A 14,239-nucleotide genomic window follows, 5' to 3' on the forward strand; every position below is an offset into this window, starting at 1 on the left:
TTTTTCATAAAGCAGTTGTTGCCAGAAGTGGAGTAACAAGTTGAGGGTATCTTGAGTGATCAACACGACGCTGCAGCGAGCCGGAGGGCGGCGGCAGGCAGGGAGATGGAAGCCTCCCTGCCTGCGCCGAAAATTGTGGGACAGAAGCAGGGCTCCCGGGACACAGGCAGCAGAAGCTGCCCCCCGGGAGAGCTGGCAGGGGACTGGGGTAGGGAGCCGCTGCACTGCCCCCACTCTGCATATGTAATGAGCGGAAGCAGTAATTATTTGAATATCTAATGAGCGGCTCTCGGCCCCCTGCTGGCTGTTATGTGTAAAAATGTATATTCATGTGCAGTAAGTACATAAAAAAATAGTATGCCACTTCACAGAAAAAATACAGATTTTTTGACACCAAATAATACAAAAAAACCTTTATTTTAAAAGATCACAGTTCAGTTCACCATAAAAAGATGGCAATTGCTACACGGTGACACACGGCTAAAATCACTTAAAAAACAATTCGCCATCTGATCATTGAATACAGTCACGGTGAATCACATTGAAAAACCCATTGAAAAACCACAGCGAATTACGGCAACTATCAGACGGCGAATTGTCCGTCATTCACTGTTCGCCGTCGGCTAATAGTGCATGTTGAATAGGGCAAATCAGTTTTTCAGTAAAAAGATTCACCTTAGAGCACGAAAATAGCACACATTCGCCGTAGAACATGGCGAATCAGCCTCACTGAATACTGCCCTTAGAGAAAGAATGTTCTCTGCCACCAATAGTCATAATAAAGACATTCCCAAATCTCCATCTTCAACAATGCAGTCTAGTCAGTTTGGTGCAGTGTCTAATGTAGAAAGTGCCGATGAAAAAAAACATTTCCAGTTATAATAACATGAATGGCTTTATTCCTCATCCTCCCACTGGATCTAAAGGCCGGCACCAGCTCTGCTAAAAATCCATTGAAATCTCTGCATAAAGTAAAGCCGCAACGGAGAGTACAGTCTGCAAGCATATATACTGGCAGCACAACATTCTGCCTTTCTTCTCAGCAAAAGGAGCAACTAAAAAGGTTTCAAGAAAAACTTAGGAACGAGGAAGAAGAGCGTAAAAAAACAAAAAGAAGAAGAAAAACAGAGAGAAAATGAGCATGCATTTAAGATTTGGCTGCAAAAGAAAAATGAACAACTTGTCCAAGTTAGAAGAGTCAAACAGGACAAAAAGATGGAGGCGAGCAGCAGAGCTGATGAGGAGAGAGATTCGAAAAAAGCTGTTGATCTTTGGCTTAAGAGAAAACATAGTGAACAAATTACAGAAAAGAAGATGGAGGAGCTGCGAAGGAAGGAGAGTCATGCATTTTCTCATGACAGAAAAGAAAGAGAAGAAGCTTTTGCGCAGTGGTTAAGAATGAGGAGAAAACAAAAATGTGCCGAATACCAAGCTGCTAAGGAGAGATCTAGAAGACTTTTGTTAGAAACCAGAAAAATAAAGCAAATACACAACTTGCTCTACAGTGTATCTGACTCCAAGCCATTCTGCTACATGAACCATATGTAAACTGGGTGTGGTATAGGGGTCCGACAGTTGGGATCCCGACAGTCATTATCCCGATGTCGGGATCTCGACTGGCCGGACCCAGACAGCATGGTGAGCGCTACTAAGCCCCTTGTGGGCTCGCTGCACTCGCCACGCTGCGGGCACGGTGGCTCGCTACATGAGCCACCTATTCTATTCTCCCTCTATGGGGGTCGTGGACCCCATGAGGGAAAATAGCAGGTGGCCGTGGGGAACCCGGCTGTCGGTGTTTTGACAGTCGGTATACCGATGTCGGGTAAATGCCTGTCGGGAATCTCGACTGTCGGGACCCCGTCCGGCACCCATGTAAACTCTCTTTCAGTATTTGTCATTATCTACTGGATGGTAGGGCATGAAATACCACCTGTTGGCACGTTGGCTCAAAGAAAAAAGGAGGTGGGAAGCCTGTGTCGACCTGGTGCTTGTGTCGGCCTTCCATCTGGGTCGGGCGTGTCCAGGCTGCGGCCCTTTAGCTGTCGTGGAGCTGCGGGTCCCGTCATGCCTTGCCACGGTTTTGCTAGTAGGGAATGCTAGGGCTGTGGCGGAGCATGCTGGGATGTGTGGTTTCACAGCAGCTGGAGGGCCACGGTTTGGACATGGCTGATCTATGTCGGTGTCAAGCTCAGCCATGTCGACCTTCAGTGGTGGACCCAATGCATGTAGATCTTTGCTGTGTCTACCTAACGACTGTATACCCACATAGCATAATATAATACATTCACCACTCATTCATAAGAGGGTTGTCACACAGGTGACCTGTCTAACAAACGACTGGTTCAGTGGTATCTAGCATTCTATTCTGTACAACCTTACTCCACTCACAACTGCAATAGTACATTAGGTTTAACAATATGAGCAGTACTAACATTTTTAAAGGTTTTTAACAATTTTATTACATTTAATAAGGTTTACATGATTGGACTTTAGTAATATTTAAAGGTATGTGTGACCGGACGCCTGCCCTTAGCTCTGGCTACGCCCTTCGGGTCCACAGATAGTGGTTCCTGGTCTCACGGGACCTGGCCAATAGGGGATTCCCTGTTACCGTCAGTAACCGCCTGTTACTGACTCCACCCACTACGCAGTGGGCGGGGTTATCGCTGCCACCACCAGACTCCTCCTACGTGGCGTCTGGAACCACGGATACCTCCTCAGGCCCAACCGCTGGCCCTGAGTACTACCTGCGTCGACACACTGCTGGTGTCGACTAGTCCCCCACTGGTCACGGACCAGGCCTCTGCTTTGGTAGCTGGCAGAGCGGAGACTCGGAGACGCTGGATGCTATGCCCAGAACAGCCGGAGAACGGAATTATTGCAATTAATTCTGTTGGTCGCAGATGAAGCAGACTTCTTGGGCAAAAGATGGTTTATTTGCTCAAGTAGAAGCTCTGAAAAGAGCCCTCTCCTAGGTCCCTAGGAGGTACAGCATACAAGTGATGTTACAGCATTCAGATACAGGCAGAAGTACAACAACTTGGGCTCACAGGCCCTGCTTATAAAGACAGAAAACACACTGGCATTGTCAGATCCTCCCCCATACATTTACAATTTGCATCTCAATCTGACATGTTACTTCCAGTGCATAACGAACCAAGATTACATACTACAAAGGATGAGTCCAATTTCCTTAGCATATATAACTTCCAGGAACAGGGGAGATATTTATCTCCTGGACATGATTACATAAAGAAACACAAATGTCTGCATTACCAACACCTGGCACACAGGATGGCCTGGGTTCAGTGACCCATCACATATAGTACATAAATTTCCTTATCACCAAGATTTGCTAAATTCCTTCCCCCCAGAAATGTACAAAGTGCATTGTAAGTCCAGAATGCATTCCTCAATATTCAATACAATATACCCAATATATGATGCAGTCCTAGCTCAGTGCTACTCATACAGTTTAAAACATGTCAAGTGCCCTTGTCCTGGATAACGGCAAAGCACGGAGAGTTAACCCCTTCAGTGCTGTAGCCGCCATTAACCCCGTGTGCCGGGCTCTCCGGCCACACTTCTCCCCCCCCCTTCAAGCGGGAAACCAGAGGGCCATGTCCCAACGACTTGGCTCCTGGTCCCGCAGCCCATTTGGGGGTTACTGGGAGTGCCTGGGGGTGTTGGCCCCCAGCCTAGACAGTTCCTCCAGACTGCAGTGGGCCATATCCGGTTGGTGCTGAAAGTCCACACAGTCACCACAGTGTCCAAGTCCAAGGCCCCACAACAACAGTCTGTCTGTTTCCCCCAAGGTAGGGAGCAAACCTTCATCAGGTGGGTGTTCCTTCACCCCAGTGGGGTGCCAGTGGCACCATCTGTGCCAAAGCTGGTCGGCTGCATACACAATTGCCACCCAGTGTGTCCAAATTGTGGCATACCCCACCTCCCACCATAGCAGTATTCTGCTCACACAAGCCACAGCGTGCTCCTGCCCACATGGCTCCTCCTGGCTCAGTACTGCTCCCAGTCCGTGCAGTGACGCAATAGTCCCTACCACAATGTCCTGGTAATAAATATGCATCATCAGCACTGGAGCTGGTACCAGAGCCTCCTTCAGCGACTGGAATGCCAACTCACAAGCAGGTGTACAGTCCACTGTCTTGGGAAGACCCTTCCTAGTCATTACTGTAAGGGACGTCACTACCAAACTAGAGTCAGGGACAACTGGTCTGTAGGGCCTTACAGTTTCTAAGGTCAGTACCTGTCTGGGGGTTGTGGGCCGGGGACAGCCTCTGGTCGCCTCTACCTTCACTGGTCTGGGCCTACCCCTGTCTCCTCCCACACTATCCTCCAGGCACTGCACCCCTGTCACTTCTCTCGGGCACCCATCTGCAACAACCGTCAGACCTGCCCTCCTGTCCTCCTCAAAGGACCTACGTCTTGGGGAACCCACCCTCTCTGGTGTATCCCCTTCTACCTTCCTGACTACCCTGGGCCTGAACCCTTCCTGCCCGGGCACACTCACCACCCCCACCCCATCAAGGCCGCTGCGAGCTTGGCACCGTATGCCTGTCAGGGATGGGTCAGAGAGCGGAGCCTCCTGAACCCCCTGCCATTGCCCCTCACTTTCTCCTAAAGGGGGACACTCTACAGGGGCATCTAGGTTGGGATGTCTAGGGTCATTCTGGTTTGGGTCAGTCATGTAAAGGTCAGTGTGGTCACTCATACTCACCGCTGGAGTTGGCAAACCACTAGGAACAGGAGCATCGCTGGGCACCCTCACAGGATACAACAAGCTGGCACACACATCCTCTGCGTTGCTAGGGGACGTAGGCACACCAGAGGCAAAAGGCATGCTGGGGAGATGCGCTGATCTAGCCGCTGTAGTCTTTTCCTCTGGGCTGGTTGATGCTGTGGTTGGCTGTGCTGGCAGTTGTCTGGCCGCTGTGGTCTTTTCCTCTGGGCTGGGCTGTGCTGGTGTCGATGGTAAGGACTGTAGTCTGGCAGCTTGACTCCAGGCGATGGCGTTAGCAAATGTAGTAACGATTCCACCCCCAAGATCATTCCCCAGGACTACATCTGTTGGGAGGCCATCCATGACGGCAACATCTCGCAACTCTGGTCCAGCCCCCCAATCCAGGTAGACTCTGGCCATGGGCACCTCTCGCTCCGCTCCATCTGCCATTGTAACTTTGGCAGTGCGACCCTGCAATACTGCAGCAGGATCAATCAGTCTGGGGCTCACCACAGTGATTGAGGCCCCAGAGTCTCTCAGGCCTTCCCCCTGCAGGGGCCCCACTTGGACCGACTGCAGGTGCCGCCACATATTTTGTAGAGGCCGCATGGCCATGCAGGTGACTCTATCAGAGTCTGCCTGCTTCTCACCACACTCCATCGGACTGACTGGAGGGGGTACAGTCTCTGTGGGCTCATCTCCACGGGTTAAGCAAGCAAGCCGGGATCCAGCATTCGGATTGGTAGCACTAATCTGGGGTGCCGGCAGTGTGGGACAGTTCATCCTCAGATGTCCGATTTTCCCACAGCTGTAGCACTTCTTGACCAGGTGGGGCTCCGATGATCCCTGATTACTCGCAGGGACGCTGCGGGGCGATTGCTGGCCAAGAGCACCCGGGTTGGAAGATGCTTGCTTTGGGGGGCGATGAGCTGAAGAGGGGTGTCCCCCTGGTGGTAAAGTCCTTTGTAGTGGGCTGCTACTTGGGCGTTTCAGCCCCTGTGACCGAATTGCCACATACTTGTCCGCTAGCTGGGCAGCCATCTTTACACTGGGTGGCTCCCGATCTAGCACCCACTCCTTCACTTCCTGGGCACACCTGCGGTAGAACTGCTCCCTGCAGATCACATCAATCAGGGTGTCCCAGGTTGTGGCCTTTGATTCCTGCACCCACTTCACCAAGTACTGCCGCAGCTGGGTGGCAAACTGCTCGTGGGTGCTGCCCGGATTCTTTGGCAAGTCCCGAAACTTTTTCCTGTAGGACTCAGGAGTTACAAAAAACCGTTGGAGGAGGGCCTTGGCGACAACATCATAGTCCCCACAGTCCTCATTGGCCACTCCTCGATAGGCCTCCAAGGCCTCTCCATACAGGGTGGGTACAAGGTGTCTTACCCACTCCTGTTTGGGCAAATCATGTAGTTTACAAGTCCTCTCAAAAACTTGCAAATGTCCATCAATGTCCCCATCGCTGTCAGCAAACTTAGCAAACTGAATCCGTCCCGCTCGGTGGGTAGCAGCTGACAACGGCGCCCGGGGTACCACAGCCTGTGGTGCCCGCTCCGCATGCCACATCCGAATGATGAGCATGCGTTCTTGTTCCGTTGCCCTCTCCCCTAATTCCGCTAGCCGATCCGCTAGGCTATCCGCGCCGTCCACCCTGGGACGCGGGGATCCTGGCCCTGCTAGGGAATGTTGGGAAACATGGCTGCTGCTAGAGGGGGCGGGGCTTGTGAGTCTCACCGGGTCCAGATGAAGGTCCTCTGTGTGGCTGTCCTCCTGGACACTGTCACCATCAGCGTGCTGCACCTCCTCCCGACTCGACTCCTCCAAGCGCTTGAGCGCCACCCTCATTTCGTTTACAGTTGCTTTGGAAGGGATATCCACACCCTTCCCCCAACACACGATCTCGAGGTCATCCTTCGACATTCCGCTGAAGTCCGCCATCTTGCGCGTTCTCCTGGCTGCAGTTACTCTTCCCTGAGTAACTCGGCTTCTCCAATCGGGTGACTGAAAAGCCGCCTGGGTTATCCCACCGGCTTGCCACCAATTTCTGTGACCGGACGCCTGCCCTTAGCTCTGGCTACGCCCTTCGGGTCCACAGATAGTGGTTCCTGGTCTCACGGGACCTGGCCAATAGGGGATTCCCTGTTACCGTCAGTAACCGCCTGTTACTGACTCCACCCACTACGCAGTGGGCGGGGTTATCGCTGCCACCACCAGACTCCTCCTACGTGGCGTCTGGAACCACGGATACCTCCTCAGGCCCAACCGCTGGCCCTGAGTACTACCTGCGTCGACACACTGCTGGTGTCGACTAGTCCCCCACTGGTCACGGACCAGGCCTCTGCTTTGGTAGCTGGCAGAGCGGAGACTCGGAGACGCTGGATGCTATGCCCAGAACAGCCGGAGAACGGAATTATTGCAATTAATTCTGTTGGTCGCAGATGAAGCAGACTTCTTGGGCAAAAGATGGTTTATTTGCTCAAGTAGAAGCTCTGAAAAGAGCCCTCTCCTAGGTCCCTAGGAGGTACAGCATACAAGTGATGTTACAGCATTCAGATACAGGCAGAAGTACAACAACTTGGGCTCACAGGCCCTGCTTATAAAGACAGAAAACACACTGGCATTGTCAGATCCTCCCCCATACATTTACAATTTGCATCTCAATCTGACATGTTACTTCCAGTGCATAACGAACCAAGATTACATACTACAAAGGATGAGTCCAATTTCCTTAGCATATATAACTTCCAGGAACAGGGGAGATATTTATCTCCTGGACATGATTACATAAAGAAACACAAATGTCTGCATTACCAACACCTGGCACACAGGATGGCCTGGGTTCAGTGACCCATCACATATAGTACATAAATTTCCTTATCACCAAGATTTGCTAAATTCCTTCCCCCCAGAAATGTACAAAGTGCATTGTAAGTCCAGAATGCATTCCTCAATATTCAATACAATATACCCAATATATGATGCAGTCCTAGCTCAGTGCTACTCATACAGTTTAAAACATGTCAAGTGCCCTTGTCCTGGATAACGGCAAAGCACGGAGAGTTAACCCCTTCAGTGCTGTAGCCGCCATTAACCCCGTGTGCCGGGCTCTCCGGCCACAGTATGATCTGGATATAAGGCGCCTATTGAATTATTGTGATAGGCCTTTTCTTCTAACTTAAACATTGATTACCCCTAGAAATAAATCACACGGACACATGACCTGAAATAACCACACGGACAACCACTGCGTAAGTTTAAAAAGGTCAACAGTATTTATTGTTGGTATGACCCTATTGAAAAGGGATGGCTTGGAGAGCGCTTGGAGACCAGCTAAGTCACAAACGTTAACAATGGCGGCGACTACAACGCCCCAACTTGTAACCAGGGCGATGAGCCGCCCCCATTGAATTCAAAGCACAGCCTGCACTGTGACGGTCTTACCGCACTTCCTATTGCATGGTGAGGAAAGTTCATGGAAGTGGCCATCATCCCCCCTCGGGACAGGACTCACCAGCCGTCCTGGCAGAGGGGGCAATACCGCAGTGACCTCCTGTACTTCAAACTTGACCGCTGATCGAGAGCGCCCTCCCGCCACAGCTAGGTTAAAAAATTACCACTTAAAGGTAATTACTGCAGAACCGTCGCCCGCCAACCCTAACAATAGACCAAAGCAAGCTAAGAGAAAACTAAAAACCAACCCTAACCGAAACAACTAAACAGGTCCTGAAGAAGGACAGCCATGCCTGATTCTGACAAGTGGACACCATCGTTTCTGTAGAAAGATGGGGACTCCAGTACTAAAGAGGGGTGCCTAACAGCAATGCCTCCCATGGACGTGACAACTTTGGAGACCGCAAAATTTACTTTGCGCCTGATCTTTTCCAAAGACTTGGGGTTCCAGCAGCCTCTCCAATTAAAACGAGGCACTATGTCGGATCAAACGATCCGCAACACAGGCCAACGGCCAACCAGTGTCTTGAGATCGGCCTCAATCCTCAAAATAAGGCCTATGCTGGTACCCCGACCCAAGTCGTTCCCGCCCAAGTGGGTCACTAAAACATCAGGGCGACCCCACCGACGTTCTTTGTCGGACAACAATGATAACAAACCATCCCACTGGAGGCCCCTGACACCAAACCAATGGATTGCCCTAGCCCCTAGCGCTGACCAGGCCCTGAGCTAACTGGTGCTTGGATGCCCAGAAAATAAAGGAAGGCCCGACGAACCAGACAGTGGCATGAGTCGTTGAAGGGGGGGAAAGGACTGAAAAAGAAAAACCCTAACCTGTTAGCATCGAAAACTTAAACTGTATGATAACACAACTTTAGGGTTAGAACAGATAATGCGCAACATAAATTAGTTCACTAGGACCCAAGTGAAGGGGAAAACCTTAAAAAACCTCCGGTGGACTTGGGGGGGGGGGGAAGCCAATTGTAATCAGCCCACTATCGGAGGAAAAAGTAAAAAATTCCCATCACACCCTCGATTTCGGAACGCTGCCGTTCCAAAACCGAGTGTAAATAGTGTTTTTGGATCCTGCGCAACAGGCGCGTGCTAAACCTTATCTAAACAAATATAAGATTTATAAGCGGAGGACTTCCAGCGGCCGAGTTCTTGTATGGCATTCACTGGAAGTCCCGCCGCCGCTGCCTTGGTGGGTGTAACGTGCGTGGGTGTATGCAGCGACTGGTGGTGGGCTGAGCCCTCAGCCGGGACCGCTGTTTAGAACGGTCACGGCAAAGCCCTACACTAACTCTGTTGGCCGTCCCGGGCAAGTGACCGCAGGCTGCAAGGTGCTAGGCTTCTCCTTTAGTCGCCGCGTTCGAGGGAGCAGGTTAAGCCCGCTCCAACCCCGATGCAACCAGGTTTTATGTTGGGACAAGCCCACGGCGACTGCCAGGGATTGGACCAAAAGGAGGATCTGACTACTAGGGCCTAACTGAATAAAACACCCTGTCTAACGGCACCAGGCCAAGAACGGGGAATGTGGCCAAGCCACAAGCACCTGTACTATCGTAACGGGGTGCCACCAAACGCAAAATACGCCAACACAAAAATGGTACAATACGGTACCCCAAAACGGGCGAAAATCCCCTAGCGAGAGCCTCTCCGGATCCCGGAGAGCCAGGCAACACGAGAACAGAACAACTAAAGATACAGGACAGCTAGTCCAGAAAATAACGGATAAGGACCGGGCTCCACTGGAGCACTTACGTAACCGGGACAGAACCTCCAGCGGCAGAAGATGGTGCAGAGTACGTCTGGAGTGTCTTGGCAGGACCAGATGGAAGGATCGCTGACCAAGGGAAATCCGGATAAAGGATGACCGCAGCAATCTGGCAGCTGACACACAGCTGGCCTTTGCTGAAAGGTGTCGGCTAAGAGACGGTGCGAGGCTGGACCGACAGCTGGGGGATAGTAACGGCACAGGCGCGGTGCACGGCAGAGGAACTGCAGGGACCGGGACAACAGAGAGCAGCAGACTCTCTGTAAGGAAACAATATCACCGGCGGGGCTGTGCTGGGCCAGCTCCCTTAAAAGGGATGTGCTGACCAATCAGCCCCCGCCGTGACACCAGCCCCCATGATAGTTTAATTGACTGCCGCCATTGTCCGGGCGCGCGCCGCCCGGCGTCTCCTGGTTGCCTGGCAACCGCCGGGCGACGCGGCCAGACTACATCCAGCGTCCCCCTGCCTGGCGGAAGTGACGCGCCGCGGCCGGGCATACGTCACCCCTGCTGTCCGGCACTCGCCGGGCGGAAGTGCCCGGACCGCCCTTCTAAGGGCGCCGGGACGCTGCTGCGGTGACACCGCAGCAGCGCTTCTGTCAGTACCCCCCCCTTGAGGAGAGGTTTTGAAACCTCTACCCCCAGGCTTATGGGGAAATTCCAGAAAGAACCTTTTCTTCAGGCTTTGAGCATGGACATCCCTATCGGGGACCCACGACCTTTCTTCTGGCCCAAACCCCTTCCAATGGACCAAAAAATGAAGGGCACCACGGGCAAATTTGGAGTCCAGGATTCTTTCAATCAAGAACTCCTGCTGCCCCTGAACATCCACTGAAGGAGCTCCTCTGACGACCTTACGGGGAAATTTATGAGAAAAGAAGACAGGCTTTAACAGTGACGCATGAAAGGTGTTAGCAATCCTGAGGGATTTAGGAAGCAGTAAGCGGAAAGCAACTGGATTGACCCTCTTGATAATCTTATACGGACCTATGAACTTTGGCCCAAATCTTGCCGAAGGTTGGTGCAATTTGATATTCCGGGTTGACACCCAGACCCAATTACCAACTTTAAACGGGCACGGACGTCTAGACCTATCTGCGAACACCTTCTCTTTGAAGGCTGTTTCCTTAAGGGCGTCATGAATCTTTCTCCATGTGGCCTTAAAACGAAAGACCCTAGATGGAACCGAGGGTGGAGACTGAGAGAACGAATTGGCCTGGGGATGGAAACCATAGACTGCGAAAAAAGACGAAACTTTAGAGGCAGAATGTACCGCATTATTACTGTATATGCAAATTCTGCTATGGGGAGATGCTCTACCCAATCGTTCTGCAACTTTGAGATGAAGCAACGCAGATACTGCTTCAAAGACTGATTCAGCCGTTCCGTCTGTCCGTTGGACTGAGGGTGGAAAGCTGAAGTCAGGCTTAGTTTGATCTTAAGAGAAGCACAGAACGACCTCCAGAACTGTGCCACAAACTGCGGACCCCTGTCGGACACAATGTCAGTAGGCAATCCATGCAGTCTGAAGACATGCCTCAAAAATAACGAGGCCAACTCTCTGGCCGAAGGCAACTGCTTCAAGGCTACAAAATGTGCCATCTTGGAAAACCTGTCAATGATAACCCAAATGGTTTGACAGTTGGCTGACAACGGCAGGCCTACCACGAAGTCCATGGCAATATGCGACCATGGCCTTGACGGGATGGATAACGGCATAAGCTCCCCAAAGGGCCTAGACCGAGGCACCTTATGTCTGGCACAAACAAGACATGATCGTACAAATTCCTTGACATCCCTGGACATTCCTGGCCACCAGACCACTCGGGCCAATAGGTCTGTGGTCTTATGAATCCCGGGATGCCCGGCAGTCTTGCTATCGTGAAAGTCCGTAAGCACCCTTCGCCTAAGAGTCTCAGGGACGAATAACCGACCCCTAGGAGTCTGGGCTGGGGCCTGACCCTGAGCCTGATGGATGAGCCCTTCTAGGGTCAAACTAAGACCGGCCTGAATACAAGAGGCAGGAAGTATGGAGGTAGTCAGCTCCTGAGGGGAATGTTCCGGAACAAAGCACCGTGACAGAGCATCCGCTCGAACGTTCTTAGGACCGGGTCTATAAGAAATAACAAAATTTAAGCGAGTAAAGAACAAAGCCCAGCGGGCATGCCGGGCATTAAGTCTCTTGGCCGCTTCAATGTACTGCAGATTCTTATGGTCCGTTAAAACCATTACTTGATGATTCGCACCTTCTAGCCAATGCCTCCATTCCTCGAAGGCCCACTTGATGGCTAATAATTCTCTGTCACCAACATCATAGTTGGTTTCAGCCACAGAGAATTTCCTTGACATATAAGCGCAAGGGAAAAGAATCTGACTCTTAGCGTTGGTCTGTGAGAGTACTGCTCCTGCACCTACCTCAGAGGCGTCCACTTCCACCACAAAGGGACGCTCTGGGTCAGGGTGCCTGAGGATAGGAGCAGAAATAAAGGCCTGTTTTAGGGCCTGAAAAGCCTGTTTGGCTTGTACAGACCAATCTCCAGGATCTGCCCCCTTCTTGGTAAGAGCCACCAAGGGAGCAACGATCGAGGAAAATGAATGGATGAAGCGTCGATAGTAGTTGGCAAATCCAAGGAACCTTTGGATTGCCTTCAGATTGGTCGGCTGTACCCAATCAACTATCGCCTGAAGCTTCTTAGGATCCATGCTAAAGCCTTCAGCCGAAATGATATACCCCAAAAATGAGATTTCGGGTACCTCAAACTCACATTTTTCGAGTTTGGCAAACAAACTATTTTCCCGCAACTTTTGCAGTACCTGCCTCACCTGAGCTCTATGCGAATCAAGATCCTTGGAATAAATCAGGATATCATCCAAGTAAACGACCACGAAACTCCCAAGAAAGTCTCGTAAGACATCGTTGATAAAATCTTGAAACACGGCAGGGGCATTGGACAGCCCGAAGGGCATAACTAGATACTCATATTGCCCTGAGTGCGTACTAAATGCCGTCTTCCACTCATCCCCTGCTTTTATACGGATGAGGTTATACGCCCCTCTCAGGTCAATCTTAGAAAACACCGTGGCGGACCTTAATTGGTCAAAGAGAACCGAAATAAGAGGGAGCGGGTACGCATTTTTCACCGTGATCTTGTTTAAAGCCCGGAAATCAATACAAGGTCGTAAAGACCCATCTTTCTTGGCCACAAAAAAGAATCCTGCGCTTAGTGGCGACTTAGATGGGCGGATGAATCCTTTCTCTAAACTCTCTTGAATGTACTCATTCATGGCCTTGGTTTCCGGAATGGACAGAGAGTAAAGCCTTCCTTTGGGCAAAGGGGCGTCGGATACAAGCTGAATGGCACAGTCATATGGACGATGCGGCGGAAGCTTATCCGCTTTACCCTTGGAGAATACATCCAAAAAATCAGAGTATGCCGTCGGGACAGCTGACAGTGACACCGAGGCTTGAAGAAAAGAGGTGTTAATGCAAGACCCAAAACAAGTAGAATTCCACTGAACAACGTCCCCCATCATCCAATCAATGTGCGGGCTATGGAGGACCAACCAAGGGTGGCCCAAGACCAGCGGAACTGCTGGACAAGTAACCAAAAAAAAAGAGATTTCCTCTTTATGCAGAGAACCAATAATGAGCTGGATTTTAGGGGTACGAAAATAAATCTCCCCATTGGGCAAACGACTACCATCTAATCCTCTCATGGTAATCCGTTGACCTAACCGAATAGCGGGGATACCAAGTCTCTCGGCTAAAGCAGCATCCAAAAAGTTACCGGCTGCACCACTATCCACAAAAGCTGAACAATCAAAACACATCTCTCTATAGGTTAGAGTGGCAGGAATCAATAGGGAGTTACAGGAGGAGAACAGCTTCAGGCCCAAGTGAATCCCCTCCTTACTCACTTGGCCTGACCTTTTACCGCTCTGTTCGGACAGGAGCGATACTGATGACCTCTACGCCCACAGTAGAGGCATAGACCAGCACTGATCCTGCGAGCTCGCTCCTCGGGGGTTATCCGCATGGACCCCAACTGCATGGGTTCTTCTGCATCCTCCGAGGAATCCACAACATATGGGATGGGATGAGAGAGTGAAGCTCTCTCGGCTCTACGTTCGCGGAGTCGGCGGTCTATTTTGATAGACAACTCCATGAGTTTATCTAGCGAGCCAGGCACCGGATATTGGATCAAACTATCTTTAATGGTATCCGATAATCCACACCGGAACTGGCTACGCAGAGCTGGATCGTTCCACCC

General features: G+C 51.1%; 1 protein-coding gene across 1 annotated transcript; it reads left to right on the forward strand.

Annotated features, from left to right (window-relative positions):
• The first annotated feature begins 856 nt into the window (after positions 1-856).
• LOC146021171 (coiled-coil domain-containing protein 181-like) lies at positions 857-1,548 on the forward strand. The gene is given in 3 exon segments (XM_083154972.1): positions 857-931; positions 933-1,100; positions 1,102-1,548. Coding segments are annotated over 3 exon segments (690 nt in total).
• Positions 1,549-14,239: the final 12,691 nt, after the last annotated feature.

Source organism: Crinia signifera, chromosome 7 (assembly GCF_055691185.1).
Source record: "Crinia signifera chromosome 7, ASM5569118v1, whole genome shotgun sequence".
In the NCBI taxonomy this organism is placed as follows: Eukaryota; Metazoa; Chordata; class Amphibia; order Anura; family Myobatrachidae; genus Crinia; species Crinia signifera.